We start from the raw sequence: 14,491 nt of genomic DNA, 5'->3' as shown, positions 1-14,491 counted from the left end.
TCCCTGTAGCGCTGTCTTAGGCGTCTCACAGTATGGACATTGCAATTTATTGCCTTGGCCACATCTGCAGTCCTCATGCCTCCATGCAGCATGCCTGGGCATCTTTCTTTTGGTGTTTTTCAGAGTGAGTAGAAAGGTCTCTTTAGTGTCCTAAGTTTTTATAACTGTGACCTTAATTGCCTACCGTCTGTATGCTGTTAGTGTCTTAACGACTGTTCCACAGGTGCATGTTCATTAATTGTTTATGGTTCATTGAACAAGCATGGAAAACATTGTTTAAACCCTTTACAATAAAGATCTGTAAAATTATTTGGATTTTTACAAAATTCTTTAAAATACAGTGTCCTGAAAAAGGGACGTTTCTTTTTTGCTGAGTTTAGATTCACTGAGATTTCCCCCTGACGTTATATCTCCTGTCCGGCTGCTGAGTGGAAGTCGAGGGCTGCAGAGGTCATGGGACAGCTGTAATATTTTAGTGACACCCCGGCTTTCTCAGCAGACTTAACTGCGGAAATCCTGGCTCCAAGGACAGGAAGACAGGTTTTCCTTTTTTATGACTGGCAGGATATCTCTTGTTTTTCACCATCCAGCCACACCTCAACTTCAACTTAAAAGTATTTGGACACTTTTGAACACTTGTACCATATTTTATAATGTATGATTTTCATTGCTTACATAACAAAACATCAAACTAAATGCAAGCAAATTATGCTTAAGTTGCCATTCACTTTTCTTAGCCATTTTTACATTTATTTTATTAAACAACTGGTCCCAATGGGATTTTTGGTGGATGTGTAAAGTAGGGATGGGTATTTCGAGTAATTTTATTGTTGAGTACTCTAATGCATAAAATTTTTTTTAAAAAATAAAACGAGCAATCAATTACTTGAAATTTAAAATTTTAGTTCAACCTTTAACCTTTGAACATGTTTTTCTTATGAAATGAGCACTATGCACAAACATCTAGATTCAAAAAGGACATAAAACAAATTGCACTCATTCTTAGAAACATACATTCCAAGTCTTTTGAAGTGATATAATCACTATAAATAATTACAGAATTTTATTTTTAGGCAAACTATTCCTTTAACAATAATGTCATAGCATCCACAGTGACAACCAATGCATTGAGTTGTAATGGCACGGTTTATGTTGGAGAAGCAGTTTCATTGTTGCCCATGGCAGGCAATGAAAAATTGCAATATTCGAGTAGTGTTTTTAAGAGTAGAATATTTAAAGCTCAACAGGTACTCAGTTAATCGATTACTCATGCATATCCTTTGTACTCAGTTCCTCTCAAGTTCACACAGATATACTTCATCACATTAACTATGGACATGTTCCACTAATGTTTGACAACCAGAATGTGTCCAAATACTTTTGTCTTAATTTTGATAAGAACATCTATTTTACCATTTAACCTGTTGATGTGCATGCCCCCCCTCCCAGACCTGATGTCACTTTGCTTAAATTAGTTCACATATACTATATAGTCTAGTCAAAAAAGAGTTAATAATGTTGACATATTATAAAGATGTATAATTTGTCAACATTATGAACAATTTTGAACAGCACACTATATAGTAAATATGAACTAATTTAAGCAAAGTAAAGTCAAACCCATGGGTGGGGTCAATGAGCATCAACAGGTTAAAATTTAACAAACTTCTTTTTGTGAAATGTTTTGCTTGAAAAGTATGGCTTAAGAGTCCAAATACCTCTGTTGCCACAGCATATTTTATTTTAACAGAATTTTTTACTACCATTTTTATCTTTTATCTTTTTATCCTCATCACCCTCCTGAAAATCCATCTGTAAATAAGTAAATAAACATGAAAAGTGAAAGAAAAAGTCATCATCCTGTTTTCACCTCTTTTAAATCAGTCTCTTATCAGCTTTGTGGTCCAGCTGATTTTAAAACATTCAAAAACACAGCCCATCTGCATGCCCTCAGTTCAGCTCAGTTCAACATTGTCACAGAGCCCCCCAGTGCTCTGACAGCTTGGACATGTCTGGAGAGATTTTAAACAGACCTAAACTCCCCCTGATGTAGATGCAGCCCAGCAGAGGTGAGGGTGTCACGGTTCCGGTGAGTTCATCGGTCTGTTCTGTTTGTTTTGTTATATATCTCCTTCATGTGTCTCTGGTGCTGTCAGCATGCGTGATCAGTGTTTCTATGGGAACACTGATCATGCCACTATTAGCGTGCTAGCAGCACCTGTCTCTCCACTAATTCACTGTCCATTTAAGCCCTTCGTTGTGTCATGTTCTTTGCTAGATTGTTGTTGAAGTAACTCACCTCGCTCTCTCTGCCTAGTTGTTCCTGTCTCATGTATCTGTTTTGGTTGCCCGTCTCTGCCTGCATGTCAGGAATGTGGTTGCCTTCCAGTTTGCTGTACGCCTGTTCTCTTCATCCACATTCAATGGAGGATTCCTCACGAATCTGCTCCTGACTACCACAATGCATACACTCTCCTACAAACACACTCTTCACAAAGGATTCCTTGCGGATCTGCTCACTGTGCGGCCGGCACACACTCATCGACAAACACATCCATCACCTTCTACTGCAGTCGGTGCTGGGATCTCCATACTTCACCTGAATCTGCTGAAGTTATAATTTATTGTTAATAAATCCTTTGAACTGTTTCTCTGCTCTAGGGTCTCTTTTGCCTTACTGGGACATCAGCAGGATCAGATCTCCGCTTCTAACCAGGCACTGGAGATGATGGCGTCGCAGCTCGCAGAGCTCACCTCTATCGTTCAACAACTCTGCCAGCCTCCTGATTCTGGTTCCACCCAATAAGCACCCTCACCGGCTCTGGCAGTTCCCCACATTTCTGAACACTCAGAGGCTCACATCAACCCTCCAGCCCTGTTCTCAGGTGAGGCGGTAGCACTCAGGTAGCACTTTCCTTTCACAGTGTTCCTTGTTCTTCATGTTGCAGCCCTCTGCTTTCCCGTCGGAGACTATGCAGGTGGCATGCGTTATCACGCGCCTCACAGGAAGGGATGGGGAACCGCCTTGTGGGACAACAGACATCCCTTTTGCTCTTCATTTCAAGCATTCACCACGGAGCTCCGCCGGGTTTTTGAACACTCGGCTCAAGGTCGTGAGCTGGCGAGAGTTTTATCTGGACTGTCTCAGGGAAATCTGCGGGTAGCGGATTATGCTGTCGAGTTCCGCACCCTTACTGCATCTTGTGAGTGGAATGATCATGCCAAGTTGGACCGGTTCCTGCATGGGCTTTTTGATGACATCCTGGACGAAATCTATCCCTTGGACCTGCCTTCCCGCTTCGACAAGATGGAAGATCTGGCCATCCGAGTGGACCAATGTCTGGCCCTACGCCGCTGCCATTCTCCACCTACCATAGCTGACCACCATACCCAGTCCACAGTTTCAGCCAGGTCACCGGAATCACGGTCTGAGGCAGAGCCCATGCAGGTCGGTAGGGCTCAGATTTCTCATAAGGAGAAGCAGTGATGCCTCATTCAAGCACTCTGTTTTCATTGTGCCCATCCTGGTCATTTCTCTGTTTCCTATCCAGTAAAAGACGCCTCTCATCAGTAGGCATGGGGTTACTGGCAAGCGCAAAACCCCTGGACAAAACCCCCGGATTATGCATGCTTCTCCCGGCTGCAGTACGGATCAACCAGTCACACCAGTGGATTCTGCAGCCGAAGGGAACTTTATGGATTTTGACATGGCTTCCAAGTAGCAAGTTCCGATGGTCCAGTTGGACAAACCTGTCACAGCCCACACCCTCAGCGGCACGCCCTTGACCGTCATCACCCATTCCACCAAGCCAGTCACCTTCGTCTCTGGAAATCATATGGAGCAGTTTTCCTTTTATCTGATTCAATCTCCAACTGCACCGATAGTATTGGGGTAATGCACAACCCACACATAGACTGGTCAAACAATACTGTTCTTGCTTGGAGTTCTTACTGTTGTCACACTGTCTTAACTCTGCTGTCCCCTGTCCAGACTTGTATTTCGTTGCAGGATGAACCGGTGGATTTATCCGGAGTACCGTTGGCATACCATGACTTGAGGGCAGTGTTCAGCCAGTCCCACGCCACGAGCCTTCCTTATCACCCATACGGCTGTGCCATTGAATTGCTCCCTGGCACTTCTCCTCGCAGATGGCTGTATTCACTCTTGGCTCCTAAGAGGGGGGCCATGAACAGGTATATCAATTATTCTCTGGCAGCCAGTCTCATCCGCCCTTCCTCTTCGCCAGCAGGGGTGGGGTTCTTCTTCGTGGAGAAGGAGGATGACTCGCTTAGACCTTGCATAGATTATCGGTGGCTGAATGACATCATGGTGAAGAATCATTATCCTTTGCCGTTGATGTCCTCAGCCTTCGAACTCTTGCAGGGAGCGTCCGTCTTTACGAAGTTGTACTTATGCAACACTTATCACCTTGTCAGGATTAGGGAGGGAGATAAGTGGAAGACGGCTTTTAACACCCATAGGGGGCACTTAGAATATTTGGTTATGCCTTCCGGATTGGTCAGTGCCCCAGCCGTCTTCCAGGGGCTTGTGAATTATGTAGTTAGAGACATGGTTGACCATTTTGTGTTTGCCTATTTAGATAATATTCTGATCTTCTCCCAAAATATCCAGGACCATGTTCAGCATGTCAGCAGGTGCTTCAGCAACTACTAGAGAATCTGCTGCTGTCAAGGTGGAGAAATGCGCTTTTCATGCACAGTCGGTTCCGTTCCTGGAGTTCATCGTTTCATTTGAAGGAGTGCACATGGACCCTGCCAAGGTCAGAGCCATTTCCGATTGGCCAACCCCAGATTCTCGCAAGGCTTTGCAGAGGTTTCTGGGGTTCGCTTATTTCTATCACAGGTTTATTCGTAATTACAGCCTACTTGCCGCACCTCTGACAGATCTCACCTCCACCCGCACTGACTTTTGCTGGTCCCCTCGGGCCGAGGCCGCGTTTTCTAAATTAAAGAAGTGGTTTTCTACCACACCATTTTTGATAACTCCCGACTCTGCATGTCAGTTTGTGGTGGAGGTGGATGCGTCGGAGGTTGGTGTTGGAGCGGTCCTGTCGCAGCGCTCTTCCTCAGACAGAAAGATGCATCCGTATGCTTTTTTCGCACTGCTTAACACCAGCTGAACGGATCTAAGATGTCGGTAAGAATTGCTGGCTGTCCAGCTGGCTTTGGGCGAGTGGCGTCATTGGTTAGAGGGTTCGGGGGTACCTTTTGTGGTCTGGACTGATCATAAGAACCTAGAGTACAATCGTAGCGCTAAACGTCTTAACTCTAGACAGGCTCGCTGGGCACTATTTTTCACCCGTTTCAACTTCGTCTTTCGAAATCGAGACCTCTACTATCACACCGGATACTGTTCTCTTCATCCACATCTCTTCAATGGAGGATTCCTCATGAATCTGCTCCTGACTGCCACAACGTATACACTCGCCTACGAACACACTCTTCACAAAGGATTCCTTATGGATCTGCTCACTGTGCAGTTGGTGGGCACTCATCGACAAACACACCCATCACCTTCTACTGCAGTCAGTGCTGGGATCTCCACACTTCACCTGGATCTGCTGAAGGTATAATTTATTGTTAATAAATAATTTGAACTGTTCCTCTGCTCTTGAGTCTATTTGTCTTGACTTTGTGACTGAGGGGGGTAACATCCTACTGTGGAATGAGCTGTGGAATGTTTTAGAGAAGTCCTCAATGGCACAGACTGAGCCTTTATTGACTTTTATATAATATTTAATATTCATTTGTTTACATCCTGAGCCAAACAAAAACATCAGATTTTTTCTGTGCTGCTGGGAGATTCGCTGATCTCTTTCAGATTTCAAAGTTTTCTCATAAGCTTCTTAATAATGTTCTTTCTCACTGGAGATCTGAGTCGAGAAGGTTTATGTTTCTTAGACACTCCTGGCTGGAATTCAGAGGTTGTGATGTAAGAAGCAGCGTTATATAATAGGCAGAGTGTTGTCCATCCAAATAACACCTTAATAATGTATTAGATAAAATATTAATGGTTTTTAGAGATTTGATTTAAAGACATAAATCACTTTTGTTTTCTTTTATCATATAATTACATTAAGTGAACACATTGGTGAATTTTAACAGATTTCACAACTTGGGTTTGGGTGTCTTCTTAACATGAAAAACAGGCAGTTTATTCAGAAACACTCTTGGTTTTGATTGCAGGGCTAGTCATTTTATATGTAATAAAGAAATATTATAAATGTATAATATAAAATGCTCTCTGATTTCATTTTAAAATATGAAAAGATGATTATTCTTGGGGATTTTAATCTTCATGTAGACAGGGCTGATGATCCTGTAGTAAACACATTTTTTAATTTAGACAGTCTTTTAATTTAGAGCAGCATAAATCTGGTCCAACGCATAATCAAGGTCATACTTTAGACCTGGTCTTTACTTTTGGATTAGTTCCGAGCAATCTGAAAATAGAGGACACTTTTGTGCGATAACATGAAAGCATTTATTTTGACAGTATTAATTACAGATAAAAGTCGAGTTGCTCCTATCATTCTTGTACTATAACTCCAGAAATTGTATACAAATTTTCAGCCATTTTTTCTGCTTCTTCTAATAACTGGGCTCATGACGCCAGCACAACTGATAAGTTAAAAGATTTAAATTTGTGTTATTTGTGTGTGTCAATATTAGACTCAGTTGCCCGTCAAAACAAGAACTACATCAGAAGTAAATAAATCCCCTTGGATAAATGAAAATATTTGCATTTTATGGAGAAAGTGTAAGAAGGCAGAACATTCCTTGAAATCAACTAAACTTCATGTTCACTTTGAGCATATTAAGTATCTCTTAGTGCTGTACAATAAGATGGTTAATGCTGCTAGAACTGCATATTTTCTACACTAATAACTACTACTTGCCATAACACTAGGTTTTTTTAATACAATTACAAATTTGATCAACCCTGTGTCTAGTGCTGCTTGTTGTCCTATAGATTGTAGCATGTTGTAATCTTTGTTAATATGGTCTTTAACATAAGGGAATCAATTATTCCTCCGTTACCATGTGTGGAAAACTTAAGTTGTAGGAAGAGTTTGTTGGATTCTTTCTCACCATTTTCAGAGCAGGACCTCGATAAAAGTGTACATCAGTTGAAACCATCAATTTGCCAAACAGATGTTGTTCCTTTAAGACTCTTCAAGGAAGTTATTAGAACTTTAGGACCTTCTTTGCTGTCTATAGTAAATAGCTCGCTTGTGTCAGAATGTGTCCCAGAGGAGTTGGACTGCAATAGTTTAACTGCTTCTGAAGAAGCCCTCGTTAGATCCTTTGGTTACAAGTAACTATAGACCAATCTCAAAATTACCTTTCAACTCTAAAATACTGTAATAGAAAAGGCAATAGCTAAACAACTGTTGGAGGTAGTGAAGTATAACAATATTTTTGAGAAATTTCAGTCTGCTTTAGAGAAAATCACAAACTGCCCTTGATTTATTGATGGCAGAGGATGCTGGAGAGTGCTCCATTGTAGTGTTGCTTGATTTAACTGCACCGTTTAATACAGTTGATCATTCAGTTTTAATTGATACATTGAAGAGATTGGTGGAAATATCTGGGGTGGCTTTAGTCTGGTTTGTTCCCTACTTGACAAATAAGAAATTTGTAGTGTCTGTTGGAGATGAGATGTCCTCCTCTTCAAAAATGAACTGTGGTGTTCCGCAAGGATCCCTGTTAAGGCCAGTATTGTTTTCACTATATACTGTATGCTACCGCTTGGTTCTGTGATTCGAAAATACAACATTAATTTTCATTGCAGATGACCTGCAATTGTATTTGCCGATGAATCCCAATGATCTGACTAATTTAAATGTTCTTCAAACATGTATAGTAGATATAAAAAATTGGATGGCATGTAATTTCCTTCAGTTAAATACTGATGAAACAGAGGTTGTTATAATCGGCCATAATTTTTTTTTTTTTAATCAGATTTGAGTCAGAACTTAATCAGGAGGTCTCAAATATTCAGCAGGTGGTGAGAATTTTGATACTAATTTAAATTTTGAATACCATGTCAGGAAGCTAGTTCAACTTTGTTTTTATTAGTTAAGGAACATTTCCAAGGTGAGACATGTCTTCAAGGATACAGAGAAGCTCATACATGCTTTTATTTAGTCTCGCCTTGATTATTGTAATGCCCTTTTTTCAGTGTTAAGTCAACGCACTTTAGTACGGCTACAATCAGTGCAAAATGCTGTAGCTAGACTTTTGACACAAAACAAGGTGAATCTGTTTTACTGCGTGTGTCTGCTTTATTACTATGTAAATATGTTCGGTTTTACTGTGTTTTTTATTTTATGTTTTGTGAAGCACTTTGTGCTTAATTGCTAAAAGGCGCTATATAAATGAAATTATTATTATTATTATAATGCTGGTAAATACCGGATTTTATCCCACTAAAATCATGTTAACACATAATGTTTATGTCTTGTGGCTATACTTCTAAAACAGGTTGTAATTTTGTGTATATGGATCAGACCCAAAAGCATGTATTCTGTTGGAATACATCCAGGTTATTTGTTACTAGATCTCTTAAATTCTGTCAGAAAATAACAGATTTTGTCTGATATTCAAAAATAAGTTAATTCGGTAATTAAGCTAACTCTTCAACCAGACAAGAGGCAGATAAAAGAGGCAGGAGACAAAGTGATAAGAAATGAACACAATTTAGTCAATATTCGTAGTGGTGTCTTTCTCAAAACTCTGACCTTGTCTGATCAGATTCAGTGTTCAACAAAAGTTCTCAACAGGGTTTTGTGACCTCAAGACGACACAGAACACAACATAATATTATACTACAATTGATAAACATCGCAAAAAAAAACAATATAAAATATAACGTAATACATAAAAATGACTAGGCCTACATACAACTAACATAAATTAGTACATGATAAGAAACTAAAAAAAAAAACTAAAAGAAATAAACTCTCACAGCTCGATATACAAAGGTTACTCAGATCCTTCAACTCCATTAACTACACCTTGATTGACAAAACTCTAACCATTAGTTTGTGTGCAATAAACATTGACAATGTTCCAGTCCGTGCATTATTCCAGAGCCAATGAGCATATTTTGCTGTTGTAACGGAGAAGCAGTACACGCTCAAAGTGTTCATCTGCAAGCTGATTTCTTTTTGGGGTTATAATATTTCCCTCATGACTGAACAGCCGTTCCACTGGCATACTTGAAGTCAGCGTTGTATTAAATTTGATGAAGACTTTTTTTATGCGTGGAAAATCATCGAGGCATTTCAGATCTTTGTTTGTGCCCTCCAGGTACATCCTTACCTCTTCGGCTGCTCCCCTGTTTCCATCTCTGTTGCCAGAACTTCCAGGTCCATATGAGAAGAATTCATCCTCATTAACAGAGCCAACATTAGTGTTGGCTGTTTCAGGCACAAAGACTAACTGTGAAACCTCAGTAACTAATTGCGCTCGTAACACTTCTCTTTCACTTTCCGGTAACCACCACAGCCTAAATTGTGGCATGGTGGTTGTGGCTAATCTGGCATCGGGACTGTCAAAAACCTGCTTGAAGCGGGAGTCAATAGCCTTGACGGTGTTGTCAATGACCTCAGAGAAAAAGCGTGTGTTTGCCATCTTCTCCTGGAGCTTCCTTTTGAGGGTTAACAACGTTGGTATCACGATGCCGATGAAACAATTTTCTTCTCCCTGCAAAAGATCAAAAGCCACGGCGACTGGTTTGAAAACATCTGCATATTCTTTTAGATATGCTATTTCTTCAGGCATAAAATTTGGGACGTCCAATAAGTCGGTCAGTTCTGTGAGTTGTGAATCAGTTAGTGACATTAACTTGTGAACAGCAAAGTATTTTGAGCTCCATTGATTCATGCAAGGAGCCGTAAATTGCACATTTGCAATGGATTCCATTGCATCAGCAACTACAGTAGAGCAATCTCGTGCCTTGTGCCATATTGCTACACATTTTGCCATTGAACTATCATGCAATTTATGTGTTGGTCCAGTTGAGATGGCATCTGCTAGATCCTTCGAAGCAATCAAGTTCAATGTTTGAGCAGCACATCGTTGGTGGGGTGGTAAGAAATAGCTTAGAAAGAAGTCTGCGCCCATTTCTCCCTCACTAAGAATGCTGCCCAAATCCTCAAATTGACTTTCATCTACTTCAAAGTCATCTTCAGATGAGAACTCTTTAGCCTTCACAAAATGACTTGCATTATCGGTGACAGTTGCCCGAATTTTGCTTTCAATGTTGTAGGAAGAATGAATTTCTTGAATCTTCGCTATTACGGTTTCGCAAGCGTGCCTGCCATAGATTCTTGTGCAGGCAAGAGCGGCAGACCTCCTTTCAAGATTGTCCTCAAGCCAATGACAAGTCATTCCGAAATAGCTTCTGTTGTTCACCGTCCATATATCAGCAGTTGTACATAGTGACTGCACTGAGTCGAGTTTCTTTTTCAGCTCCTCTTTCATTTTATCAAACGCTGCTTCAAGTCTGCAATCAAAAGTCTTGCGACTCATGACCTTTTTGCCTCTGCTTAACACTTCGATCAACTTCCTGAACCCAGGTTGCTCTAGAATTGAAATGGGTTGCACATCCTCCACGATAAAATTAAAAACCAGGGCGTTCAATTTTGATTGTGTAGTGTAATTATAAACGGCATGATCCATCTTAGCGTGTTTTTTATCTGATGGTCCTTTAACTTCATGTCCTGAATCACTTGGTCCATCCCCACTTGGGCTCTTCCTATAATGCTCAGCATGCTTTCTCTGGAAGACAAAGGAATTGGATTGAAAATTTACTAGAGCTTTTAAAGTTAACGGGTCAACGCATGCGATTAATTTAAAACGTTTAACATGTTCATTTTTCTTAATCGCGATTAACGCATTTACCAGTTTTACAAATCAGACAGCTCTGATTTGTAAAGGACTTCTTATCGCTGTTTGTTGTACAAAGCAAGCCCAGATGGGACTTGTGACAGAACTTAAGTACTTTGCAGCATCTGTAATGAACAATATAATTACCGCAGAAGCACATCAAGTCCGAACTATCATCAAAATGCAGAATGAGACATTGTCTGTAAATGCTTTTCATGTAGAGTACAAAGCGGCGCTTGACGCTGGCATTGTTGCCCTGATGCGAATCGTGAATGCGGCTTCACAACTTCTGTAGCAAAGCGGATAGCCAAAGTCTGCCAGCTGTTATTATTGTGGAGGATGAGAGTTTAAGAGATTTAATGTCCATTGCAATGAAAAATCAACCTATGGGAACTAGTTCTTTCAATGAATCAAACTCCCTCGTAGCGTTGGGAAACTTTTAACATTTAATGTTACTTGAATTGATGCTATTTTAGTGTATTTCTATCTTTAACCTGTGGAAGGCTTTGTTTGAAAAATTTGAAGTTGCGACATACTTCTATATTGTGACGTAGTGAAAAAGCTTATCAAACAAGAAAAAAAATTTAGGGCAAGGATTTGAGTTTATCCATTGGTTGTTGAATGGATTGTGAAAATATGGCCATTGCATAGTGGAACGGAGGCAGATCTAAATGTGAGATTGCAGTGGACACACACACACCCCTACCACCATGCTGCTCGAGTCAGAGCCAGTTATCGGTGAAATTGAGCAGCGATTTCAACAAATTTATGATCAAACTGACAACATAAATGCACAAGTACATCGCGGTCTTTGCTTACGAAGAGGCTGTAGCCGTTGAAAAAACGAGTGTGTAAAAGATAACCATATTTTAATGTTTTGAATCAAAATACACTAAAAATAAAGGGGGAAAAAAACACTTACTCATGCTGTGCATCCCAAGATAACTGCATTCAAAAATTTAAATAAACTCCAGAGGCATCCGAAGCATTCAGCCGTGAAATGACTCGAACACAACCGCGAATTCACCATTATTCCTCCTCATTTGAATTGTAAATTCAAGCCAGCTGACCCGTAACCAAGGAAGTTTGGGTTAATGAACGATAGTTTTGAAGGAAAACAAATGAAAATACTCCTTGTCACCTTCACCGACATGCGACTGGCACTTCGTTCAACTCTCCGCGAGGTTGTGGTATTTATAAGGGGCAGGGTTCAAGTGGACTTAATGATTGGAGAAGTCCTGCATACGTCACCAGAGAAGTCTGTCATTTCACCGGAAGATCGAGTTATGACATTTTGATTAAAGATTACGAGGTCCAAATAATTAATTTTTTTTTAAATAAAACATATGCATAGATGAATCGTTAACAATAAGATCAATAACATGCATTTAGAGAATAGAGTGAAATTTCATTTCATGCTGACTTTCATAAAGCATTATTGTAACATATTGTTTTGATTTTTCCCCCTAAAAAGCAAATAAATGCATGTTGACAGGAACAGGAGTCAAATTTCAGAACTACTAAAATCTGTGATTTATGGTGATTAAAAATTTTAATCGACCGACAGCACTAAAACTGAATGAATGCATAAAATACAAGCAATCAAAAATGTTCTGTGCTTAAACTGAAATGAAACATTCGGCTCCAAGAAGCATTTTTAAAGCAGAGTACAAATGCAATCTACTCCGCTATTAGATAAAAATATATATTTATATATATATATATATATATATATTAAATGCAATTTGGTGCAGACCTACTGGATTGACACAGTTGGTATCAACAAGATTCAAATAGTTTTGTATATTGTAATATTTTGTATAATAATTGATTTGGGGGGGGGGGGTATTAATCTTGTGTTATTTTTATAAATTTTTGTCATAAATGTATATTTTTAGAAACACTGGCCCAACTGCAAGCTTTTAAAATGTATCTGTCCCAGTATCCTGGTGACTTAGAAAAGCTAAAATAATCCTCAAGCCAATAACTTGTATTAGCCTATCTTTTAGACAAATATGGTTTTATATAACCTCTGGGGTTTTTTTCTTTTTCCTTTTGTGTTTGTTGTTATTTAATTTATACATCTCATGACGTTACAATCTGATCTCTGTCAGTAATGATATATTGTAATGACCCAAAAGTTACAGATTAAGTAAAAAAATGGTTTAAACAAATAAGTTTCATAAATCGAATCTAAAAGAATCATCCCAAAATCCGTTTTTCCCCCCAATTAGTTTATTTATTTACTGAAACCCCTCCCCTTCATCCCATATGCTTTTCTCCAATCAATCACAGCCCTTCTAACAAAAAGACATTAGAAAAAGAGTAACAGCCTGGATAACATCCATGACTCCATTTTTTTTTTTTTTTTTTTTACGTTACAACATATTTTCATGGACATTTGCCTTTTGATATATGATGGCAGAGTCAGGATAAATAAAAAATAATTTTTTGTTTAGTGCATTGTGATTTGTGAACTTTCAAACAACGTAAAGGCCTGTATATGTGCGTATTTTGATACACATATTGGACGTTAATGACACAAATGTGGCTCTGTAATACACAAAAACAACACAATAATTTTTATGTTTGACCATGTAATAACAGTAATTTTATATTTCTACAAACACAGTGTCCAAACACAAATAGTCGGTTAACATATAATAAACATGTAACAATAGCTAACATGCTAACGTACCTCCAAGTGCTTCTTTAGATTAGATGTGGAGTCCCTTGCAGTGGATAAAATGTTGACTTTTGGAAGACAGAGGTTGCATTGGACAGTGATGTTTCTCCCTCGTGCCTCATTGAAAGTGAAATGATGTTTGAACATCCAATGATCAAATGCTGGCTGCCGCTCCATCTCCACACGAGGCTCTGCTGTACAAAAAACATGCACACAATCAATCATTTACGTTGTCTGATTATTATATTATCGAATAATTCTATCTATTCGTCTAAAAAAATGTATCCCAATCTACCTACTTGAATTTTGTAATCCGATTACGTAATCCATCTCAAGTGCACAGTAGTCCGTTACTACCGAACGCTCGTGTATTACGAAAAACAAATAAATTCTTCTTCTTTGAGTGATTGTCGGATGGAATGGTACCTCAGAAGAAAAAAGCGCCCTCTACTGTTTCTTTCATGACACGTGAACCCATTCAGTCATTTAGGCTGTCCATTTATTGATTATAATTGCATCAAAAAGTTGTAGGAAAAAATATTGTTTCAAACAAAGTCAACAACGTTTTTTGTAAACGAACAAAAATATGTTTAATATGTTTGTATATGTTAGAATCAGTTAACTCTAGTTACATTAACTTATAATACTATAAAAATATTTGTTATAATTAAAATAATAATAATAATATTTTAACATAATTTTATATAATATATTAATATTATAATTTTAAATCTTGATCATTTTAACTTCTATATTATCACATTTAAAAACATTTTTTTAATTTTTATAATTCACTATAAACTATGATGAACTTTAGTGAACAATAGTTTATTTATAAATTAATAGTAAACAAAAGAAGTGCTGTAAGAAACAAAAATATCGGTCATT

At 38.7% G+C, this 14,491-nt stretch overlaps 1 protein-coding gene across 2 annotated transcripts; it reads right to left on the bottom strand.

Annotated features, from left to right (window-relative positions):
• Nucleotides 1-8,697: 8,697 nt before the first annotated feature.
• LOC127432939 (zinc finger BED domain-containing protein 4-like) lies at nt 8,698-14,032 on the bottom strand. 2 transcript variants are annotated; one of them, XM_051684474.1, is made up of 3 exons: nt 13,903-14,032; nt 13,616-13,797; nt 8,698-10,809 (listed from the first exon to the last, which is right to left on the bottom strand). In XM_051684474.1, the coding sequence occupies exons 1-3, from the start codon at nt 13,931-13,933 to the stop codon at nt 9,109-9,111; spliced, it is 1,914 nt and encodes a 637-aa protein (XP_051540434.1). In that variant the 5' UTR covers nt 13,934-14,032; the 3' UTR covers nt 8,698-9,108. The 2 variants fall into 2 exon arrangements, with proteins under 2 accessions (XP_051540434.1, XP_051540435.1); XM_051684475.1 differs by having other exon boundaries at nt 13,616-13,794; nt 13,903-14,022.
• Between the last annotated feature and the right edge of the window lie 459 nt (nt 14,033-14,491).

Source organism: Myxocyprinus asiaticus, chromosome 42, assembly GCF_019703515.2.
Source record: "Myxocyprinus asiaticus isolate MX2 ecotype Aquarium Trade chromosome 42, UBuf_Myxa_2, whole genome shotgun sequence".
Classification (NCBI taxonomy): Eukaryota; Metazoa; Chordata; class Actinopteri; order Cypriniformes; family Catostomidae; genus Myxocyprinus; species Myxocyprinus asiaticus.
The sequence above is the reverse complement of the archived record's forward strand: the minus strand, read 5'-3'. Positions and strand labels throughout refer to the sequence as shown.